We start from the raw sequence: 24,890 nt of genomic DNA on the forward strand, positions 1-24,890 counted from the left end.
CTAGATCTGGAAAAAAGAAAAACATGCCAAAAGAATCACTGAAACTAGGTTTTTATCACACCTGGAATGAAATTTTGTCTGCAAACACAGCATTTAAAATATTGTAGAGGTTGCTAATAGTATCTGAGAGGCCAATTCAAAGCAAGGTTATGGCAGTTTAAGTTGACTTTAAAGGGAACCAACGCCTTTGAATATGCTTGCTACTTTAGTGGTTTATAACAATTTCTTCTAATCACGGAAGTGTAACATAATGGCCAAAGTATAATAAATTTGAACAGACTCTACCAGATGCATATTTATTAGTTACAGAGGCTGTGATACTCTTTGGACTTAATCAAATCAGAGAGCATAAACCAGCGTTTAGATACATTATAGAGATATCCTGATACCTATCCACAGAAAAAGAAGAGACACACATCAACTGAAATGGTTCAGTATGTCGGTTTAAGTATGTTGATGAACCAAATTCAAACTGGCTAAAAGAACTAAATGTTGCTTTATTTAACAAGAAAATCCAGTGTGTGTGTGTCTATTGGGGGGGGGGTGGCGGCAGTGTCAGGTGGCTCATGCTTTTCTTTCTCTTCTCTCCACAGTATCACACAATGTCAGTTTCATCCTAAGGATGGCTCCAGTCATGATCATGAGATAGCTATCAGAGCGACAGAGGCCATGTGCTTGTCTTCCACATCCAGAGGTCTGCTTCGTTCCCAGCATTCCAGCCTAGAATCCTGAGCATGTCCCTGATTGGAACAGCTTACATCATATGACAAATCCCTAATTAATAATTTTGGCCAAGGAAATAGTTATGCCAATCGGTCGTATACCATGTCTCGAACTGGGAATGGAGTCATTTCAGGAGAAGGACATAGATTATGTGGAGGATAGGTAGATACCAGTAGAAAAACTGGGGAAATGGACAAATGAATACTGGATGTTCACTGCATGGGCATCTGATGTGAAAGACAATAGCAAACCCAGTGCTGCATTTACTGAAAATCATTGTTGGTATTATTAATAAGAAAATAGCTTCTGGATCACAAATTAACAACAGCAACAACAACAAAATTCCAAGGCCAGTATGTTTCTTTTATTATTTTGTGTTTGACTTAAGATGCTTGAATGATTTCATTTTCAGTTATAAGCATTACATTAATTCCCATGCAAAAACCCAAGACCGCATATGCCTGATTTCAGTTGGCCAAAAACCAACCTGTGGGTCTGGACATTCGAGATCAAATCCAAAATGTTGCTTGACCTTTCCATGGTCATCCTTTGCGATACCAGCAGGGCCCCTGACCTCTCAAACACCACAGTTTGCCATGAGTCCACACCAAAACAAGGAGCCAATGCCTTGAAGTACCTAAACCTGGCAAGTGATTTCATTCATGAAGAGAAGACACCTTCACACGAAGCTACCACCCACAGATATGTCCTCGTTCCTGCTCTGTAGAAAAACCTGCTTTTGAACAGGCATGGTATCTTCCACTTGGGGATTATAAATTCTTTCTGCCAGTTTTCCCCACAACTCCCGGTAGAAGCAAAGAGACTTTACAAAAAAAGCTTACCTCTATAACCCCAAAGGCAGTACATTACAAAGACACCTACTCTATCAAGTATATATTTTCTCCAGCTTCAGATGGTCTCTAGCAGGTGTAAAGCTTCACAAACTTCTCTCAGTGAGACAGGAACCAGGAATATCAAAGAGGGCAAAACAGGACCCCACAATTAAAGGAGAACGAAACAAATGCAAAGAATTATTCTACTGATTGAGAGAAATGGGCTAAATTAAAAAAATGATAGCATTTCAACAGTGGATGTCAATTTATATTGAAACACACACATTGGAACTCTGACAATGGCCAAGATTTCATTAGTGCAAATAACAATTATAATGGTATGTTCTTTAATAGGATTTAAATAAGGCTTCAAATAATTACACACACTAAAACTACCATTTGGAAACCTTAATTCTGTTTGGAAAGTTGTCAAACACAGCCTCCAAACCATCCAAAGTTCTGATCTGAGGACAATTACATTCAATGAGGTTGCTCCCAAACACAACTGGTAGCGTTACCACTTTCAAAGTCCACGTTGTCTGGTGGAGAGAGGGAAACTACTCCGGTCACTGGTCAAAAGAAAGAAATCCAGCTAACATACCAGGTAGTTTCCAGGTTCAGATGATTCTCAACTATCTGTAGTGATGAAAGCTCATTAAAAAAAAAAAAAAAAAAAAAAAAAGAATCCTGAAGCGCCAGAAAGAGATCTGTTGCCCTATCCTCATTAACAAATTTGCACAAAGCATGAAACGGTAAAAAGCAAGAGAATTCATGGGCATTTTCACCTATGGCTCAAGTTCTCCTTAAAAAACAAAAAAACCCCAAACCAAAAACAATGTGACAATACCTACAAAAAGTAAACAACAAAATCAGAGGCAGAATATGAAATAGTAATACACTGCTTCAGAGCCTGCGCCGTCCTGCAGAACCAGGAAACTTAAAAGGTGTTCTTAACAGATCCAATCGAGGCTGGATATGTAAAAAACGGAAAGTCAGCATCACAAACCACACGACACATTATGAGAGTTTGAGAACCAGGAAAAAGAAAAAAAAAAAAAAAAAAGAAAGAAAAAGGCAGCAAAATGCTCAGAAAAATTTATCATCGATTCTGAAGTGGGGCCTCGTGACGTCATCAGGGTTTATAAAGACAGAGATGGACTTCCCCGGGTTCTCAGTCACTAGCTGTTGCAGTTTTTTGGCCAAACGGTCATCAGGCTGGTTGGGGTCCCCTCCGTCGGACTGCGGGGAGGGGATGCTGGTGGTGCTCCCTCGCCTCTGCAGCTCCAGCGTCAGCCGGTTGGCCGCCTTGACGTGCTCGATGGCGGTGCGCAAGTGCTCGGCCGGGTCCGAGCGGACGGAGGAGAGCTTCCGCGCGTGGAGCACCACGGTCTCCTCCGACAGGTGCTCCAGCATGTTGCACTGAGGGATGAAATAATTGGGGCACATCTTGTTGACCAGACAGTGTTGCAGGTCATCAATGAGGCCCAGCAAAAAGTGGGCTGCAAAGTCTTCTTGGGCCAAGTAGTTGGCGGGAAGTCTGTCACAGGCCCAGAGCATTATGCTCCGGAGGTGATAGGGGCTGAGAGCCTTGGGCCGGGACAGGAGTTTAATGATGATGGCTTTGCAGGCCTGGTAGGCCTGCATGAGGCTACTAGAGATGCACTTCTTCAGCTGCACCTCGCTCCTGGCGAAGGACAGCCGCCATTCGTTGTCCTTCTTGCCCTTGTAGGAGCAAGCAGGCACCAAGTAAAACCCACTGATGACCTCTTCCTCGGTGATCTTCCCATCCCAAAAGTGGTTCTCCATGAGCCAGCTCTGGGCCACTGCAGGCCAGCCTTTGAAAGATACCACGGGGACAATATCATACAACATCCGACTGCTCCCCACGCCCAGGATGATGGAGATGATGGTCCCGTTCTTTTCTACCTTTTCCACCTTTGGCATCCCTCGCTGGGGTTTCTTCTGGATCTCTGATAGGACAATGCTGATGGAGTCATAGAACCAGTCAGCCACTTTGGTTGGGGAGAAGAAGTAGTTGGTGGCACCATTGATGTGGTCCACGATGGTGCAGCAGTCTTTCCACTTACTGATTGTCCCTTCATCAAAGAGCCGGAGGCTCAGCCAAGAGTGGCACAAGGCTGAGTGGCGCATATCGAGTGTCACAGGCTGATTACGGTCATGCAGCTTAAGGGCTGGCACCAGAAGAGTGAAGTCCATATCATAGTCTGTCCCCCGGGCATAGACATTAAGCTCATCTAAGTCCAGGTCCACCACGCCTTCCCGGACTCCCCCGGAGAGCAACAGGTACTCATTGGCCACTGGCAGTTTTTGGTCCAGCTTTTGCACCATTCCTAGAAACAGAAAGAGAAAACACTATTATTGGAAATACACACACCAGATTCTTTTGCATCAGTATAGAATGTGCTGAGTTTCTAAGACCCACTATTCATTAGAAGTACAAAATCAGATCTTCGGCTGCTGCCTGGGCCCAGCCAGCAGTATGCTTTGTTTTTTCTCATAGGCAATAGAATACATCCTTTACAGAGTGGGAGAATTAACGACAGATTTTCTCTTGTGGCAAGAGCAGTATCTTTTTAAATCATAAACCGGGGGTCTTCTTACCCCAGTCATCATCTTGGTTGGTGGCACTGCCATCCACTGGGTCATTCAGGCTGAACACCTCGGTAAGCTTTGAGTCTTTGATGGCTTCTACCATCAAATTTTAAGTATATAACCTCTGCGACATTTCTCACTCCTTCCCCGTTCTCCATCTCTGCTGCCATCATATAAAGCCAGGCTCTTTTATCTCTTGCCCAAACAGCCTCCCACCCCTAGGTTCTTCCTGCTTAAACCTTCCTCTGTCCCGGAGACTCTCAGTGTAGGCTGTGGACACTGAATGTGGGACACTGGGAGGGGTTGTGAGGTCATAACTCTTCCCATAATAACACTAACACAGTATTTGCCCTTGTTTACTGTGTTGACACTTGAACTGATGGTTGATGGGACAAAAGCAAAAGGCGGGTCAAAGTGCTAGGCAGTCGTGAAGACAGTGGCACCAAACTACACTAGCAGTCCTTGGACTCTTTATTGCTGACATGTACTAGCATTGAAAAAAAAAAAGTTGAGTTGCACTGAAGAAAATCCCTAAGGAAAAGAAAAATGGGTTAATTTTTCTCATATCCCAACTCTAGCGCCACCTTTCTAATGTTCTGTGCAACAAAACGGCAGGTGACCATAGTGCACGTCTGCCTCATACTGAAATACAAAAGCTGTTTTCAAGAAGAGTGCCCGTGTTGGAGTTCTGGGCTAAGTTAGCGGCTTTGTTCGTGGAAGACTATTTTTACTTTGAAGAACAACTGATCAACTACAGGCATTCAGACTTGGGTATCTGGTAGACATTTTCATTAAAAAATGAACAGTTAGCCTGTCTTCGCAAAAACAACTAAAATATTTATTGCCAATGAAAAAAACTGGAGCTTTCCAACAAAAAAAGCGCTAAATTTTAGAAAATTCATCTTTTGCACCATGAGCTTAATACCTTCCCAAATGGTATACTTTTCTGGTAAGATTGGTGGTGACATTAAAAAATGTGATTTTTGGATGCTAATGGGAGCTCTTTAAGAGTACAGATCACGTCTCAAATCTGTATTAGGCAGGCTTTGGGCTCTGCACCCAACAGGCGCACAACTGAACTGAATGGCAAAGAAACAAACAGATGGACTTCATGGGACTTAACCATGAAGAGCTTAAACAGTTATAGACTAAATGTAGATGACTGCTCCATGACAGCCAGCATCACTGTCAGTGACTTACTTAATCTTTTCTCCAAATATTGCGAAGAACTGTCGCAAACTACAATTCCCTTACTCGCTGCAATTACTTTTTTTTTTTTTTAAAGATTTTATTTATTTATTCAACAGAGATAGAGACAGCCAGTGAGAGAGGGAACACAAGCAGGGGGAGTGGGAGAGGAAGAAGCAGGCTCATAGCGGAGGAGCCTGATGTGGGGCTCGATCCCAGAAGGCCAGGATCACGCCCTGAGCCAAAGGCAGACGCTTAACCGCTGTGCCACCCAGGCGCCCCTCGCTGCAATTACTTTTAATCAACATAGTTTACTATTCATAGGACAACTCCAGTGCAAATAAATAAGCCTTGTATATGTGTTTATGCTACCATCTTATTTCAGGATTTAATACTCAAGTGAAATAAAAATGTGTTCTTTTCATTCTTTAAAATCCTATTGTCCAAACCATATTAACCACGAAAAACTCTTATTTAGTCCCATTTCCTTACAAATAGCAATATAGCAAGCTATCACTTTGTTTTAAAGTAATCAAAAAGTTACCCAAGTTTAAAGAATCCACAACTAGTCAGAAAGAGAATCCAGTGTACCTGACTTTTGAGGCTGTTTCTCACATGCCTTGTGCTGTCCCACCCACATCCCGTCTCAATAAAGGACTTCTTGTCCCAGCTGCTGGGAATCTGTCAGCACAATCCCTTAAGGACCGGCTGCAAAGAGCCAGCTCACCCAAAGTCATGTCCTGTGTTTGGGGTGAGGGTGGGGGGTACACATTCTAATCCAGAGATCCCAGAGGGGCCGGCTAAGGCTGACATTGCGGCCTGGAAAGAAACCTGACTTCTCCCTCCGCCCGATCCTGCTTTGGGTCCCTACCTTCCACAGTGGCTGATTCCAGGGGGGGCTTCTTAATAAATATCCTCGGGGCACTTGGCTGGCTCAGTTGGCTGAGCATCCAACTCTTGATTTCAGCTCAGGTCATGATCTCGTAGGTTGTAGGATGGAGCTGGCATTGGGCTCCGCCCTCAGTCGGGAGTCTCTGGGATTCTCTCTCCTCCCTCGGTCCACCCCCCACACAGGTGCACATGTGCTCTCTCTCGCTCTCTCTCAAATAAATAAATCTTTTAAAAAAATAAATAAATATCCTAACTCCATTCAAAGGGGGCTTCCTAAGGAACCCACTGTAATTGGGTTGTACATTCTAACCAAGCAAAACCAACCTGCGCTAGAAAGTCAGCAGGGAAAATTTATCTTCCTTTTAAAAGTGTTTTCGAAAACCAAATTTTGTAACCAAGGATTAAAAGTTATCATAAACACCAAAACCCAAATTCATTTCTCAATTGTCATGTTTCAGTATTAACCTCATCTTTACAATGTAACAATTACCACTCCAAGTTTTTAGCTATAGCTATAAACAGATAGGGTTTGCTTCTCAGAACCCAGGGTAGCTTGGGAAAACCATTTTCACTATATTATAGGTTCACAGGTAGGTGGTTACTTTCAAAAATAAACGCTTGATAATGAAATAATTTATTCATCATTAGTTCAAATATCTTTAAATTCTAGCATTTGGTGCCATAAATACACATAGGAACCATGTTGAAATGTGTTATGATTAAGAAGTAAGATCTGAATAAATTAGAAGTGGTATTATAATTTGGATACCATATCACTGCTCCCTCTTAGGCATACATGGCTCAAAACTCTGTATGTTCTCTTTTGTCCTAGACAGGATCAAACTGGCTCTGAGCATACCAGCAAGGGCTTGTCTAGACAACCAGAGTAAGTTGTGTATTAACAGGCTGGGTAAAATTTGTTTACAAACATGCCACTGCATTTTGCCTTGGACAGTCAATTTTTGTTTGGATATTCACAAGGTAAGAAAAAGCTAAAACTCCCTTCTGCCCTCTACTGGATGAAAGAAGTTTTAACATGCTCTCACTTGTTAATGTATACACTAGGAACCTTCCTGCCGGTAATAAAATATTTTTTCCTCCCAGATGTGGCTTATGCACCTAGTTAAAATGTTGCCCCTCCTTTCAGGAGTCACAAAAGTATTTGGCTAAACTCTTCCCAGGAGTTCGGTTAATTTTGGACACTTCCTCCTTTAGAGGGCAGAGAAAGGAAAGAAAGCAAAGAAAATATTGCTGAGGCTCATTTGCTAAGCTCCTAAAAGTTAGAAAGTCCCCAAGGCCACATATTTCTGGAAGCTAATCCCCTGTGACATCCTCATTTACATTTAGCCCGCCTGAGCCCATTAGTCTGCAGTTTTACCAATGACTTGGTAACACAAACTGGAGCAGGCCCAGCATTCTACTCAAATGCCCTCCTTGAAAACTTTCCTGGGCTCAGTTTAAATGAAAATGAGCTGACATCAGCTATCATGGCAGATGGGTTGCCATGCAACTAAAACACAGCCAGGGACTGGAGGGAAAAAAATTCAACCATATACTTGGGCCATGGGCACCAGTTCCAACAAGTGCTATCTGTGAATTGATCCAAGGATTTCTGTGTAATTACAGGAGGGTGAGATCCAGTGACTGGCTGTTTAGCTATTAGCAAATTATCCAAAACCATGAGTGAGAACAAAAGGAAGAATCACACATTAACAATGAGCTTGTTAGCAGGAGAAATGGCTTATTCCCCTGGGTGGGTCTCTTCTTTTTCATGGAAGCATGGGCATATGTTTGCTCTTAAAAACACAAAAACTGCCCCTCAGCCTCCCTTTCTGTAAGTTGAGTCCTTGACTTTGCTTTATTTCTAGTTTCTACTTAAGAAGACCTTTGTGTTACTGGTGAAACCAGTTACTAAAGAGTTAACAGGGCAGCTAAGCCGGCTGCAACTCTTTCACCCAAATCTGCTTGTTCTCAGGAATGCTGTCTGCCACCACGTTTCTGTAGCCTAATATTCTTGCCCACACTGTGATAACCAAGTATTAATTTCGTTGTTTTGCCCAGACTCAAGATTTCATCAAAAAGCCAGCCAAGCCAGTCAGGACCCCTGGCCTCCTCTTTGAGCATAAGGAAATGAAATTAACACTCCCCTGCTCAGTAACTTCCTCTGTCGGATTTTGAGTCACCAGAGTGAATCTCCCCCTTGACCCAGTCCCTTTTCCACTTGCCTTTAGAAATCCTCCCCTCTCCCCCAGCAGCCCCTGCAACCCCCGGGGGAGGCGGATTTAAGGCTTGCCCTCCCACCCCCTCATTTGGCTGCCTCTTGAAGAGACACTTTCCTTGCTGCACACTCAAGGTCTCAGTGGTTGGGTTCCTGGTGCAGGGGACAGAAGGATTTGGGTTCTGTTTACACTGGGGCCTCGAGGTTAAGGAATGACTTTCATGTCATCCACTTAGTCCTTTGCTGATTATCTTTAGAATATCTAGTGAAAAATGGAGCTCTGTCCCTGACACCCTTATATTCTAGTGAATAAAACTTTATCACATTCCACCGAATACAAATTACAAGCCGCCATCACTCAAGCACATAATGCCAGGCTGTTAACGCTGGCACACCGGAACCAGGTATGGTTTCCAGCCTCATAGTTTCTCTCCAGTAGATATGTGGGGACTCAGGGAGGTAATTTAATAAGTACGAAGTAGATGAGGGAAATTGGTCCTTGTGCAGATTCCATAAAAAAACAAAAAAAACCAAAGCTGTTACCTATGATGGGGGGAGAAAGACAGGTCAAAGAGGTAAAATGTTTATGTCTTATTATTAAAGCTACAGAATTAGATAAATTTTGCCTCTGTATCTTTGACTATGTATATCAAAGATTTCTATGTAGATTAAAAAAGACCTGAGTATCTTGACAATATTCATTTCATTAAAAGATGTTATCTTTTCCACCCAAACTCATGTGGCACACTGACAGTGCCCTGTGATAGCAACGGCGCTCTCTAGTGGGAAGGGTATGGAATGGACCGTTGCAGACGAAGTGCTTCTGTGATTCGGATACACCTCCTCGGCGAACGGTCTATTGGTTGTTAATAAATAATATAAAACCTTCCTATAAAAACCTGATTTCTACTTCAAAGAAATAAATATTTTTGTCAAGCTTACTCACACCCTGAGAAGTAGGCACGGCCACTTTCTAAGAAAGGCACCAATCTACGGGATTTTTCATGACTCCCATTTGGGGAGGATTTTAGTATTTTCCTCACTGGTGGCCAGAAATCATATATGTGGAGTCCCTCACCTTGCAGGTGAAAAAACTGAGGTTCAGAAAGGAGAAATAACTCATTCGACAGATTAACAGCACTGTTATTTCCACAATTGTTGCAAAGGTCAGAATGGCATAGACCTACTGCTCTCCTTATGATGACAACTGAACTTGACATAAATGCAGAAAGGTCTGAAAGGGAAGCAACAGGGGTCTCAAGGCAAAGTGTCAACCTTGTGCTTTCATTGGTCAAAGTTGTGGTGTGACTTTAGACCAGCAGCAGAACATGTCTGAGCATCCACAGTTATCATAAGGAAGAACAGACCTTATCTGTCTTGCAAGAAGCTATTAGTATTCCAAAATAAATTGACTAGAAGACACATGAAATAGAGAAGGAAGATACCAGTGGAACGTCTCAGCTTTTTCAATAACCTGTTGAGTGATCATTAATATTAACAGTTATAGCAATATATTCTTAAGGCAAAGAGCCTGTTCTTTTTGGCATAATGTCAACTGCAGGTAATCTTATTTAAATCTTTTAGAAAACTGATTACCTTACATATGGTAATGACCTTTTTTTTTTTTAAAGATTTTATTTATTTGAGATAGAGCGAGAACGAGCAAGTGAGAGAGAGAGACAGAGAGAGAGAAATCACAGGGGAGTGGGCAGAGGGAGAGGGAGAAGAGAAGCAGGCTCTCCACCCATCAGGGAGCCCGACTCGGGGCTCAATCCCAGGACCCTGGGATCACGACTGAGCCATCCAGGCGTCCCAGTAATGACCTTTTTTTTTTTTTTTTTTAAAGATTTTATTTATTTGAGATGGAGCAGGAACAGGGGTGAGGGGCAGAGGGAGAGGAACAAGTAGACTCCCCATTGAGCAGGGAGCCTGATGCAGGGCTTATCCCAGGACACTGAGACCATGACCTGAGCCGAAGGCAGTGGCTTAACCGACTGAACCACCCAGGTGCCCCTGGTAATGATCTATTGACCAAATATATATAGTCATTGGTCTGATTCAAAAGGTGACTCTTCAAAGGAGTCTCCCTTGCTTGATCTTTCCTTGTTTTGATACAGATATGAGTGCAACAGCACTGGAATAAGAAAGGCTTGGGTTTAAATCTGGGTTTGTCATTAAGTAAGCCAGACAAATTATTTAACATTTTTGAGCTTCCAATTCTTCATATATTTAAAACAAACAAACAAACAAACAAACAAACCATAAAACCACCCTTTTGGAGTTGATATGAAATGCCTAAGCACATGGCAGATATTTCGCTCCTTCTCCCCATATGTTCTTCCCTTTCTCCACCATCTATAAAACTGGAATAGCAAACAACACCTATTCCACGGAGTTGTTCTGAAGATTTAACTAAACCCGTCTAAAGCCTCTAGCACATGCAAGGCGTACAAAACATGTTAGATGAAGGGAAATGAATGGAGCATTCTCTTCCCTCGCTGCACCCGGGCTGCTGCTAGCCTACAGATGCTTCCTCTGATGAATGCCATCGTGTGGCATGGCACACCGCTTGGCAAGTAGAGGGCAGGCTGGATTCCAGCCCTTTCTTGTTCCTTCTGAACCAGTGCCCTGCAGCATAAATAATCTGCACGCCCCCACGGAGGGCCTCGATCGTACATTAGCACTTCCTGCGCCTATTGAATAGTGGGCCTTCCTTACTCATGGCTTATTTTCCCTCCTCAATAGGATAATAGAACACATTTGACACAGTAATTGGCAAAGAAGCTCAGCAAATGGAAGATAACCGTCACAATCGGCCATAAGCTCCTGTAGTCAGGTTTTATTACCGCAGTGGCTGACACAGATCCTGGGATCAGAAGGCAACTGCTTGGTGAGTGTACAGATTGTTTCCATCAACTCCAATGCCTCGGTAACCGCATCTTGGGGATCACAGAATTTGCCACACAATATAATATGAAATACTGTCAGCACATATCTATAAGATCGTTTAGTAATAATTCAAAAGTCGGAATGAAAAAAAAAAAGCCTAATTTTTCATTATTTACTTTTTAAAAAATTAAAGTTCTAGAAATTGGTGGGCTTTGTCAGAGTCTACTTAGCTATTGTGAACATAATGAGCATGAGTTAGGCCTGGATTCAAGTCCAATCCGCCCATGACCGACATAATTAACCACTCTGGGTCTCAACTGGGGAATGAAGTTGAGGAATGAGAACGAATTTTAGTGGGGTGCTCAAAGGGATAAGACAAGAAAATGCACACCAAATTACTTAGCATGTGCCCTGATAACTACTTGGCAGCCAATAAAGAGAGGGTTCTAAGCACACACATACAATACACATTATCAATATATTTTCCCTATCTCGTAAGTCTTGCCTTTTTTTTTTTTTCTTTTAGTTTTTAGGATAGTTTAAAAGCTCATGGTTTCTGCCAATCAGAACTTAATGGCAAAACTCAAGGGGGCAGCTTGTTAGTCCCACCTACCAGCTTCCCACAGCCAAAACAGGGCACGAAAGCTACATGTTGTCAATTTACAAGAAGTCTTCACCTTGGAAGGCTCATTCTTGAAAGATAAAAACAACAGCAAGTGGAAAGCAAGTGTAATGCCAATATGGTATTAAATGGCTATCTAAGGACACAGAAACGTATCAATGATGACCAGATCACCCTTCTCCTGACCTGCAGAAGAAGCCATAAGCTTGTGACGGAGATGTTCAGAATCAAGTCAGCTGTACCCCCTCGCCTCTGCCTGTGACCCCCACCCCATGGTGTGGTCTGCATTCCTTTCCCATTTGAGGCTGTCTATGCTAAGCAAACCACTTAATTTCTCTGAAACTGGAAAGCCGGGTTGGATCGGGGGAGGGGGTCGTCTACATTTTAGAAGAGAAATAATGAAGTAAGCCAAGTTCAGGAACTGGCAGAAATGATGGCGATGGGATTCAAAACGCAGGTTTAATTTATTCATGCATGCAACACATAGTCTTAGTGCCTCGTCTAAGCCAGAACTATGCTAGATGGTGAAGAGAAACACACAGCCTCCACTGCATAATGCTTCTCGTGTAGTGAGAAAGCCACATATAACTGTATCAGTCAGGAGAGATGTAGTTATGTTGGGTAACAAAGCTAAAGCCTCAGTGACAGAAAGCAACAAAAGTCTTTTATTTTTCATTCAGGCTTTGTGACCATCAGGGGTTGGCTGGGGGCTCTTCTTTTCTTAATCCAGGACCCAGGTGGATAGAGCTATCCTTATCTAGAACTTCACAGTTACTCTGCTGCAGGAAAAGAAAGCCCTGGAGAATCTCTTTTCAGCAGGTAAGTGCTCTGGTCTGGAAATGACAGATACCATTTTCTTTTCTTTTTTTTTTTTTTTTAAGATTTTATTTATTTATTCGACAGAGATAGAGACAGCCAGTGAGAGAGGGAACACAAGCAGGGGGAGTGGAGGAGGAAGAAGCAGGCTCATAGCGGAAGAGCCTGATGTGGGGCTCAATCCCATAACACCGGGATCACACCCTGAGCCAAAAGCAGACGCTTAACCACTGTGCCACCCAGGCGCCCCAACAGATACCATTTTCATTCATAAATCACTGGCCCAAACTAGTCACGTGGTCTCACTCACCCTAGGGAAGAAAGTGCAATTCTACCTCTGGCTGGGAAGGTAGAGAACCAGAAATACCTGATGAGCAGTGTGAACAGCTCTCACGCTAATCAATCATACACTAATGAACATATAATTATAAGCTGAGAAAATAACACTTAAGGAAATGAATAAAGGTCCCAGCCAAAACACAGAAGAGGAAGAGGAGTGCATCATTTAGCCTGGAGAATCGAAAATTCAAGAAGGCCATGAGATCCACCTTCAAATATTTGATGAGTTGCCCTGGTAAAGAAATGGGCTTTACCTGTGGGATTCCAGTAAGTAGAAGACAGAGAGAGAAATATTCTATCTCATGTGTCAGTGAAAGACCTGTCTTAGAATTTTCTGACAATGCTGCCAGTGGACAGTGGGCATTTCCTGTCCCAAGAGATGATCAATCAGAATCTTGGGGGGTGGAGCGGGAGACTACAAATACGAACACGTGATGGAGTCTGAGTGTAGATGTCTTCTAGGATGGCCACGCATCACAAAAAGCTACTACTGAAGACAGACAACTACAATACAGACTCCTAAAGCCACCTATGGCCATGCCACAGGGACCCCAGAAACAGTGGCAGTAAGAAATCCAAGGGTGCATCATGCTGGATGCCACTCTTCTCTCTCATTGAGTTTACTCATCTACATTTTTAACCTGCAGCCCAGCTGCGGTCACATCCTCTAAACTCTGCCAGTGTTAAAAGGGGAGAGCACAGTACTAGCAATAGCACATAATGGCAAAAGAAGGACTGAATTTATAGAGCACATTTTCAAAGTATGCACATCTCATACCAAAGGCTCTCTGAGAAGGGCACATTTATTGGCTCTACTATGCATTAAGGCACAGGTGGAATGTTTTACCTGTCATCTCATCCAATGCTCGTGGTACTTTCAAGTTCATAATACTGTCCCCATTTTACAGATGAGGAAATGAGGATAAATAACAAATAAATTGTTCATGGTCATGATAGCTGAGCTGAGATCCAAATTCAAGTTGATTCCATACTCTTTTCACTATCCCATGCTCCTTTCCAGTATTAAGAGTGCTCTTCTAGGAAACAAACAGTTTAATATCTTCAAGCCTTTAAAACTGCCATGTACGACACTATAGGAAATAGGGGAAGTTTATTTCTCTATCTAAAAATAAAACAGATCCTATTTTCGAATGAAATGATTTCTAAAGCAGATGAATAGCTGATTTTAGCCATCCCTAAGGAATGAAGTGTATGAGCAAAATGGGTCATGGATCATAGGAAAGCATGATTATAAATGACTAAAAAAAAAAAAAAAAGCTATCTAGCGCTGAGACACATAACTACGTGTGCACACACGTGTATGTGTTGCACACGTAACTCTTAGACCATTTTCAGAGAGCATCCCACAAGTGTTTTCAACACAGCAACATTCTTGGCATTCTTTCAGGACCCCAAGACAAACTCTGAGAACGGTCCCACCTATTTAGACGCACAGTCTAATTTACGTATTTTAATCTAACAGTGAAGCCTTCATTTTAAAGTCAAATCCCCTCAATTGCTATGACTAGGTTGTGGAGCCAGATTGACGGTGTCTGAGAACTCATAACCACAAAGCCATAAGCTCTTTCTGAGTTCTGAAGCAGGAAAATCTTTTTCCCCTGAGGACACAGTATCTACAAGTGACCACTTCTCTTTCCTGTGTAAAACTAAGCTCAGACACACCGAGAGCCAGGGGGAAAGAAACATGAGGAATTCTGTGCCTTCTCAAAACACAGCCCCTTCCCCCACCGAAAAACCAAAAACCAAAAACCAACTGGTATCCCTAAGCCTATATGAAGAGATAGCCTGCTTGTGACCCAGCAGCCTAAGAAAATACAACACTGCGCATTAAAACTGGGCTTTACGGCTGTGGTCTACACTACATACTTAGAGTTTCTGCATTAGCTCAGAATGATCCCTATGTATATAAACAGGGCCCCTCTAGAGGATTTTTAAATCATCATTGGCTAGTGACGATCTCATCTTAAAATTAGTTTACTTTTGACAATTTCAAACATACACAATAATAGAGATAATAAAATAACAAATCACCACGTAGCCATCACCCACCTTCAACAATGATGGTTGCCACTGCTGATTCATTTATGCCCACTTTTTTTTTTCTGTCATATTTTAAAGTAAATCCCAGGCATCATATCATTTCACCCATAAACACGATATGTGTCGAACTGCCAGACACCTTTTTATTTATTTTTTTATTTTTTTAAAGATTTTATTTATTTATTTGACAGAGAGAGACAGCCAGCGGGAGAGGGAACACAAGCAGGGGGAGTGGGAGGGGAAGCAGCAGGCTCCCAGCGGAGGAGCCTGATGTGGGGCTCGATCCCAGAACCTGGGGATCACGCCCTGAGCCAAAGGCAGACAGGCGCCCCTGCCAGAGACCTTTTTAAAACTGCAACCACCATTCTCATATCTAAATAAAATTAATGAGCATTCCTTATTATTATTATTATTGACTTCCCTTTATTCCACCTCTCTTCTCATGTGTGTGAATACACAAGTGTGTGGCGTGTGCGCGCGCGCTCACACGCACGCGGGCAGCAGACACTGGCGGCGCCCTGCCCGGCTCTTAACAGCTGTGGGAGGCGGGTCCCCGCAAGGTGGCAGCTGCCCTCCTCCAGGCCGCAGATCCTGCTCCTTTGCCTGAGCAACGTCTCAACTCCGGCACCACGGGACGTACCCGGGACTTAATGCACAAGAATGGACACCCCTGGGGGCAGCCCTCACCCGCTGGAGGCCAGGAATCTGTGAATAAATGTCCCAGCTTCGGCACGCCTGCTGGGACAGTTCTGAAATGGGTTCTACACCACTCCCCAGAGGGTCTCACAGGAGCCATCCGCTCATGAGCTCAGTAACACACACCTTCCTGGCTTTTCTCTCTTCTCCATTTTAACTGCTCTGTTCCCTTACCTGTGCTTCTTAGTACTACACCAACGTAGCTCTTGTTTCTGGAGCTGTGCGTGCGTGCGTGCGTGCGTGCCTGCATGCGTGCTTAGCAGTGCTGGACAGGTTCATCTCTAATAATTCTGGGTGGAATTATAACACGTCGGATGTATAACTGGCCATGAGAACTGAAGCATAAGCCAATGATATTACTTGTTCTTGCCCACAATCAAGGTATAGATCTAGGATATGTGGCTTATAAAACTGTGTGTGAGCACACTTCTCAGAGTTCATCATCTTCCTTCACTCAGCAGGACTGTTTTCCACTTCATTTGCAGTTAGTACCTCGCCTATTCATTTATTGCTTTGTTGATATTCCAATTCTCATTTCCCAAAGGACATTCTAAAACCTCTTCTCCTTCTGGAAAACTCGGGAGAGATGAAAATTTATGTTACTTTGAAACAGGCACTCCTTTCTCAAACTATAGAGAAAACAATGGGGAGTAAGCTTTGAGGAGAAAAAGCCTGGCTTCCCAGTTTACTGCAGGAACTGGTCTTCAGAATGGAGCTTTGTTCAAGCGCACAGCCTTATTCATATGTAAAAGGTCAAACCGAATTCACAAACCAAAATAACATTTCTCTTTTAGCCTCCACCTGGGATTATTCTGCCTTTGTCCCTCTAAACTGTATGGAAAAAATTGCGAATGACATATTTAGTCTCTACATTCCATGACCTTTGCCCACACCTTCTTTAGTGTAGTGGCTTAGACCAATTATCAATTATTTGTTGGCCTGTCCGTGTCTCTCTGTCTGATGACCTGTGTGTCTCCTAACCTCACACAACAGAAGTTCAACGGATGTCAGCAAATGAATAAAGGGATGGTAGAACCTAAAGACAGAGTTTATAAGCATCTTCCAGGGTGAAAATTGCCAGGGTGATATACTTAGATAGAGTCAACCTGACATTGTCATTTCCAGACACAATGAAAGACTCCAGAGCCACGATATTTACAAGCAAAGGAATCCTATTACATCCGCAGAAGAGATGGAAGCGGGAAGCTAGGACCCTGTTCATGAGCTGACCGTTAACTAACTATATGGTATCTCCACAAAGACATCTCTTATTCTTCAAGAATAATTCAAGTCTAGGACGTTTTCCAAAGCACCAGTTTTTAGCCAACAGTCATAGCCAGAGATTAGAAGAAAAGCTACTATGTAATTACAGTGTGATCTAAGATCAAAGTCTAACGCCTGCTTTTTAAAACAATGATAATAGTGCATTTTTCCTTTGATGCGCAAGAACAGACCCTGTAAATAAATGGACTGTCTTTCCAAGCAATTTCTAATAACTGCCAGGAGATGGCACCCACATCCTATTCATCTACCTAGCATTTCTAGCTGGGACCCACCGTCTAAAAACCCTAAAACAGAGGCTTATTAGCAAGGGGGTAAGATTTGGTAAGACTATATTACAAGCAACCCCCCCCTTGGGCGGGGGGCTGTAATTCAAGATACCACCCAGGCACTCGTAACTTTGCCTTTTGGTTTCCCGGAGAAAATCTGTTGGTAATTCAAGAGCTCACAGGCTCCATCTAGGTTGAGCCAAGACTAAACGATGCTTTGTCTGGGCAGGCAATGTGATTGACAACTGATTCTCAAAGTATATCGAAGACCTTGCTGCAAGGGACAGGCTTGCAAGGCACAGCATCACTGAATAAAGCTTCAGGTGTTAGGAATAAGGGGAATAGAGAAGGTAGAGCAAATAGTCCTTGATGTTACGAGGTTAAGGCACCACTCTTTCTGAAAATGGATTCTGACTACAAATAAGTAAGAACACTAAAAGATTTAAGGAGACAAGGCTATTAATAAAAGGAAATTGATTTTTTAACCTGGCTTCGATCGATACAATCACAACAAATACTGATTTACACTGTACGCGTGATCTAAATGTCTGTTTTGCAGTTCCCAGAGAACGGCCCCGGTCTTTTTCTCATTTGTTCCCAGCAGTCATTCTGGGAAGAGCATTAGAGTTCTCATTGCGCAGACAGGGGACCAGGGGCTCTTGGCGGCCAAATGGCTGGCGAATATAATTGCACAAAATAGCTACATGGTTCTTTGGCCTAAATTAGATTAGAAACTAGTCTGACCACCCTCCATAATCTTCAAGAAAGGAACGTTGGGTTATTTGGATTCCTTACCAGGTTACTAATTGGTTTGTTGCAGGGTGGGCAGAAAGGTCAAGAAAGGGCTCCAAATGTAAAGCTTGCTCTGCTAGGGGCAATCTACAGATGATAAACCTAGAGGTCTTAGTTATGCCTACACTGGCTGGGTTATTCATGACATGCCCTCTTTCTTTATCTACACCAGAAAAATAAACGTGGATCATTCCTAGAAGATAACTCGTCTTTAAGTGTCAAGTCAATAGTTATTAATCAATTTTCCATATGGCTTATTGCTGTAATGCCTAATACATTGATAATGATGACCCCTTGCCTACATTGTCTTTATCTTCATTTAAATAAATCTTACTTCAAATACTAACACCTTCAGAAACAAACTGAAGGCTTCACAGGGGAGGGGGGTGGGGGAATGGGATAGGCTGGTGATGGGTAGTAAGGAGGGCACATATTGCATGGTGCACGGGGTGTTATACGCAACTAATGAATCATCGAACTTTACATCAAAAACCAGGGATGTACTGTATGGTGACTAACATAATATAATAAAAAAATATTATTATAAAAAAAAAGAAACAAAAAAAAAAATACTAACACCTTCAATTAAGTTTCCAAACAACCAAGTAGTAACATCCTAAAAATCTGCTACTTCAAAAAACAACTCCATTAGCAGGGCTTAAAAGTTTTCCGTTATATAAAACCAAAATGTTCCACACCAAAGTTCGGATTAGTACAGCTATACCCATACCTATAATTTAAGGAAGGATTAGGGGCTCAAATAAGTATTTCCAAGCAAAACAGACACAGAATAAAAGTACTGACAGCGTGACAGACTAATAAAGAGCAGAATCTACTTCAGAACCACGATTGTCTACCTGATAATTACTTTCAGTGTCTGGGTAAAAACATACTTTATTGTTCGAGCCTGAAAATGTTCCCATCAAAAGCAGCCAAACTTAAAAAAACAACCAGTCAAAGCCCTGTGCGGAGGTTGAAATTTGCAGTTTAAAAGCATGAGCAGATCATTTGAAAGAGGGTCAAATTGTTGCAGTGTTTTTAAATCCATGCCCACACAATAAAGAAGGGAAAGTCAAAGAGAAAGTCAAAAAGTGAATCTCTTAATGATGAAGTGGGAACGTGACATTTTGAGAGATGGCTTTTTTCTTCTACTTCTACTTGTCTTCCAACCATCAAAAAACGGAGCAAGAGTCGGTGGTGTGGGGCTGAAAAGGGCGATTTGATATTCTAGTCAGGAATTGTGGACCAACACGGTGGCTATTAAGGGAGAAATAAGAGGGCTTTTTTTTTTTTGGTAAACTTTATAGTGTTGAAGATTATTGTTTGAATCAGTAACTCTTGGACTCCTGGGGGCGAAGTTTAAGTTGTATGTGTGTACCGCACACAAAGAATGAATGAATCATCGTTGACTACAGCCAGAGCAGACTTTCAAGGTCACATACTACAACTGTCAGGGGACAGATCAGGTTGTCGAAGTCCAAAACGCCTAGGTGACACCTGCCACAGGTGCTAGGCATGAATTTAAAGTCCTGATCCTCAATCCAGGGCTCTCTCCACTCCATAGGTGGGTCTCTGATCAGGAGTGTGTAGAAAATATGGGTCCCCAGGCCCCACCCGGGACTGAAACATAATCTCCAAGGATACATATGTGTTTTAAACTAGTAATGTTGAAATGCTTTTTAAAAATTAAGACTACTCCCTCCCTCAATGTCAAAGCAGACAGTTTAATTGCAAGGACTCAAGAAAGGCAAAGCTGTCAAGTCAGAGGAAGGGGCTCGCTGTCCCAGTAATTCTCTAAAATCTTTAAGAGCTGAGGTTACCCATTCTTCAAGAAAGACACAACTTCGATGAAACTTTTGGAAACATGACAGTATTTGAGATTCAGGAAAGACAGGACATCTCTCATTCTTCATGGCTGGGGGATTCGTTAACATCTGCAACCTCCCACTTGTTCATTTTGCTTTGAATGAAAGAGATCTTTTTTTTTTTTTTCTAGATTTCTTCCAGTTTCTTTTTTCACACCCTCTATGTCTCTCCACCCAGGAGACAGTGGCTGATTTTTGTCCTCAATCTTAAACTTGGACAAAGCAATTGTGTAATCAACCGAGACTCCTTGAGGGCTCTTGGCACACGCCACTCCTCGCTTGGGAGCACATATGTGGGTCAGTGAGTATCGGCTGTGGGGCTGACTTGGCAGCCAAGGAGTAAAACCTGTGGTGATGGGCACAATTACAGCTCAGTCCCTGAAACCAAAGATTACACAGTTTGAAGAGAAGTGTACAATTTCCAAAGCTATCAACTGTCCCGAAGGCAAATTTAGACACAACGGATTAAATACAGACACTCATATTCTTACAGTGTCCCTTCCAAAAATCCAGTTGGATTAGGATTTATAGTTAAGTGGGGAAAAGACTAAACAACAAGAATTCTTTTAAGAGATGGTGCTTGCTTGAGAAAGGTCATTAAAAAACTCCAACCCAAATGCACTATGAATTTGAGATGCAGAAACCCTATTTTTAAGGCAGCAACAAAAACGATCTTTGTACACAGATCCAAGTTTTATCAAGAGAGGAGCTTTCCGATCAGAAATTCGAGAATTCCATTTTACACATGGGGAGGAGGTGGTCTGGAGAAGCCCTCCAGCAAAACCACAGGAAGTTTGCAGTGTTTCCACTAGAGGTCAGGCGTTCCCAATTTTCTTTCAATCTTTTTTTTTAAACAGTTGTTGGACTGAGTCCAAACAAAAAAAAAAGAAGAAAAAGGCCTGAAGATTGGATAGGTTGGATATAATTTTTAATTCACACTTCGTTTTACTGAGATGCTTTCCAAGTGAGTCATAAATGGATCTGGGTTTCAGAACAGTACTTACTCACTGATGAATCCGAAATGCCCACATGCTGTTTGCAGCAAGCCTGTTCAAGTGGTGGGATATATTCATTGACAAAATTCCTTAGCTTTGGGACGAAAAAGGAATATGGAAAAGAAAGATGCCTAAGAGATAATGTGGATGACGTGACAGAGAGATTATGAATTCAGGATACAGAAAAGTTTGAATGTGAACACTTGCTTCATGATTTATTAGCTTGTGACACTCGGATAAGTTACTTGACTTTCTGAAACTTTAGTTCCCTCTTTTTTTTTTTTTTAATGAGTATTCTACCACCTCTTTCACAAGGCTATTATGAGGCTTGGTGGAGAAAAAGTTTCATCAAGCTCCTAATATGGTTTCTAGAAATTTGCAGATGTTGCGAAAATGGAATTGTCTCTTTAAAATAGCATCTGTTCGCACTTCTCTAGGTCAATAAAGAACACTGGTCTTATTATTTGAGCATGTGACTTTTTTTTTTTTTTTTAAGAAATGTAACAGTATTTGTCTATCTATTCAGCCATCTCCCTCCTTCCTTGTTCTTTTCTTTTGATTTTAGTTTCCCATGCTTTGTAAGTGTCAAGTAATGTGGGTTGAATGAATGAAAGCTCATGACAAACTCTGGCAGCTTTGTAAGGAACAGAAAACACTTTAAATAAGTTACCACAATGTAACTTGTAGGTTGGCTGGATAATGGAGGAAGGGACTGGGGGGATGGGTGGGAGGGAAGGAAATGGAAGAGAAAAAGACAGATGTACTAATTTTTAAGGTCAATTTTAGCTTAGTACCATCTTTTCTGTTCTCTGATGACTTCGATATATAAGCAGAATGTAGTCAAATCACGGATACCCAGTAGATTCTGTCTTGTTCCCACAGTGGTTTTCTAACTAGCATAGAGAATCATCTGGAGAAATTATTAAGACACAGATTGCTGGACCTTGGCCCCCAGACTTCGTGCTTCACTGGTCTGGTGCAGGGCTCAAGAGTTTGCATTTCTAGGAAGCTGCCAAGTGATTCTGAAGCTGTTGGTCCAGGACCCACTTTGAGAACCAGCGGTTTAGCATAGCTACAAAATTTACAATCCAACTGTGGGAAAGAGAAGGGAATCATGGCAAGAAACCCAGGCTCTAGGTGTAGATCTTCCATTAATTCCCCATGTGATGGGGAAGGTCATGACCTGTCACACCTTCATTTGCTTACCTGGGAAAGGAACAATGTCTGTTTACCAATGAGGTCAAATGAGGGTCAAAAAAGAAACAGGTCAATTAAAACTTTGAAAAGTTAGAAAATGCTCTGTTAGAACAAAGTATCGTGATCAACAATTCCAAACAGCGTAGGATAGTAAATTCGCCTTGTCAACCTGAGAACACCAGGGAATGCCCAGATTTCTGGTTCAGTGTTTTGTGTTTGTCGGTGAGGGTGTTTCTAGATGAGATTAGCATTGGAAATGGGCTCAGTAAAGTAGATCGCCTTTTCCAGTGTGGGTGGGCACGGACCAGAGAAAAAAAGAAGGGTGTAGGAAGGAGGAATTTGCCCCCTTTTTCTGCCTCATTGTTCAAGCTGAGGCATCTCATCATATCTTTTCCCATCCTCAAACTAGGATTTACATCCTAGATTCCCCCTTGTTCTCAGGCCTTCAGAGCAAAGTGCAAAATCGCACCACCAGCTTTCCTGGGCCTCCAGTTTGTAGGCGACAGGTAGTGGGACTTCTCAGCCTCCATAACTGCATGAGCCAATTCCTCGTAATAAATCTCCTTTTATATTCTATTGGTTCCATTTCCCTGGAAAATGCTAATACACATCATTACTTAAGAGGTTTTCTAAAAATTAGTGAGTGATAGTCCTAGGCTGTATTCTGGGTTCAGACTCTGGCCTACTCTGGATACACATTTGACCTTTCTGGACCATAGTTTTCCAGCCAGCAAAGGACTTAAAGATGATCTCTAAGGTCTTTCCAATCTAAAAATGCATGGTTCTATGGTCAGAACATGAGCAGGGACTGGGGCTCCGGGCAGGTCTCAATATCATCACCCCTCCCAGAGCTGGCATGGATCACCCAGCAGTAACCTGAGGGGCACGAGCTTTGCCCACACTGCAGTATTAACCAGTCACAGACCCCAGGTCTGTGCCCTGCCCAGCCCTGCCTCTGCCAGCCCTCAGCATGAGCTCTCCAACATTCCAAAATCAGGCTCCACACTAGCTATCATTACGAAACAGTACCCGTCATCAGTGGAGAGGTACTAAAGTCCGATACCATCCACTCAGTTGATCAACGCTTGAGATTCTGCTCCAAAAGGTCTCGTATCGTGCTCTCCCCATATATCCCACTGCCACCGTGTGTCATTGTCACTGTGCAACTCAGGCCCTCTCGTCTCTCACAGGGACTACTGCAATACCTCTTAATTGGATCTACTCCCCAGCACCATCACCCAGCATCATCCACCAAAAGGAGCTGCTTACAGGACGGCTCTAAGCATATCATTCCCCTGCTCAAAATTCTTCCACGGTGCTCCCATTCGTGTCAAGGCCTCCGACATTGAGGCCAACCTCTATTTCAACCTCGTCCTACTGCTCCCTTATGTTCCTCAGCGGCTCTAGCCCCAAAGTGAAACCCCCAAACTATACCAGTCCCCCGCATATGTCCTGTGCTTTCTCGCTCCCAAGCCTTTGTTCATTCTCTTCTTTTTGCTCTCCATCTTCACCTGGTAAAATCCTGCCAATTCTACCCCTTCTATAAGCTTCTGCCTCCTCTCCTCCCCACAGACGTATTCTTCCCTCTCTTTGCAGAGCCTTTTGATTCATCTGATATGAAACGTCATGAGGTTTATGGTGTGACTGGTATTACAGCTATTTGAGCTCATTTCTGTGTCTCACACAAGATCATGAGGTTTTCGAGGACAGGGGTGGAGCCTTACTCCTCACCTCTGTCCCTGAGTTCACTGCCTAGGGGTTAGGCTACTGAGCCCTAGAACAGTCTGCCCGGATGCAGAATGTGTCACTGTAACATGGACTAGCTTGTACAAGACTGGCATTATATCCGCACAATGAAAGCAGTGTTAGGTTCATACGCAATTTTCCAAGAATGTTAATATTTTGTACAACCAAGAAATAGCTACTAAACAGAACAGGCTCAAACAGCAGCAGAATGACGCATCCCGCAGAGAGAACGATGCTCACGTTCCTCTTCGCTTAGACTGGAATGTGATCTGCCATGGAAATGCTTTCCTTCTGATTATTATTATTTATGATGTTAGGGCATTTTATCTTTGTCTCCAAAATGCAACAACTTTATCCTTTTGGTTTTTTTTTTCCCCCTAAAACACTCTTGTCAAGCCACCGTCAACCTTTTTTTTCAAGGTAAAGTCCTACATTGGAGTGATATTTTCAGTATTGCTATTGCTTTTGTGAATGCCCTGGTTACAAAGTCAAACAGGTTTTGAGTGATCGGCACACGAGCCCTGTCACTTTTGGAATGCAATTTGGCAGCACGGGAGGACTTTAAGGAATCCTCCTTATTCTGTAACTGCACTGTTACGTAAATGTCTAGACTGGTACTCGACCAGGGATAGAAGGCAGACTGCTGTTTGTAAGAAAGGAACGATTACCAAGTCCTCAATACAATTCCCTCGCATGTCAATTATTTGGCCAGCTCTCAAGGAACTAAAACTCAGAGAGGCAGGAGTGGAGCTGTTCTGCTAGAATCCAGAAAGCCAAAGGAAATGCTCCTGGGGACGACGGACACGCCCCGAGCTGCCACCAGAATACAAGTGACTCAGTTTTCCTGGAGAGCTGA

The 24,890-nt window shown here is 42.7% G+C and overlaps 1 protein-coding gene across 1 annotated transcript in view; it reads right to left on the reverse strand.

The window, feature by feature from the left end:
• Positions 1-1,065: 1,065 nt before the first annotated feature.
• MB21D2 (Mab-21 domain containing 2) overlaps positions 1,066-24,890 on the reverse strand; it is a 108,763-nt gene continuing 84,938 nt past the window's right edge. Inside the window, exon 2 of the mRNA XM_026496444.4 lies at positions 1,066-3,907. Coding sequence (XP_026352229.1) covers positions 2,643-3,907 — 1,265 coding nt within the window. The 3' untranslated portion in view covers positions 1,066-2,642. The remainder of the gene's footprint in view (positions 3,908-24,890) is intronic.

This window comes from Ursus arctos, unplaced genomic scaffold (genome assembly GCF_023065955.2).
Source record: "Ursus arctos isolate Adak ecotype North America unplaced genomic scaffold, UrsArc2.0 scaffold_4, whole genome shotgun sequence".
Lineage (NCBI taxonomy): Eukaryota > Metazoa > Chordata > Mammalia > Carnivora > Ursidae > Ursus > Ursus arctos.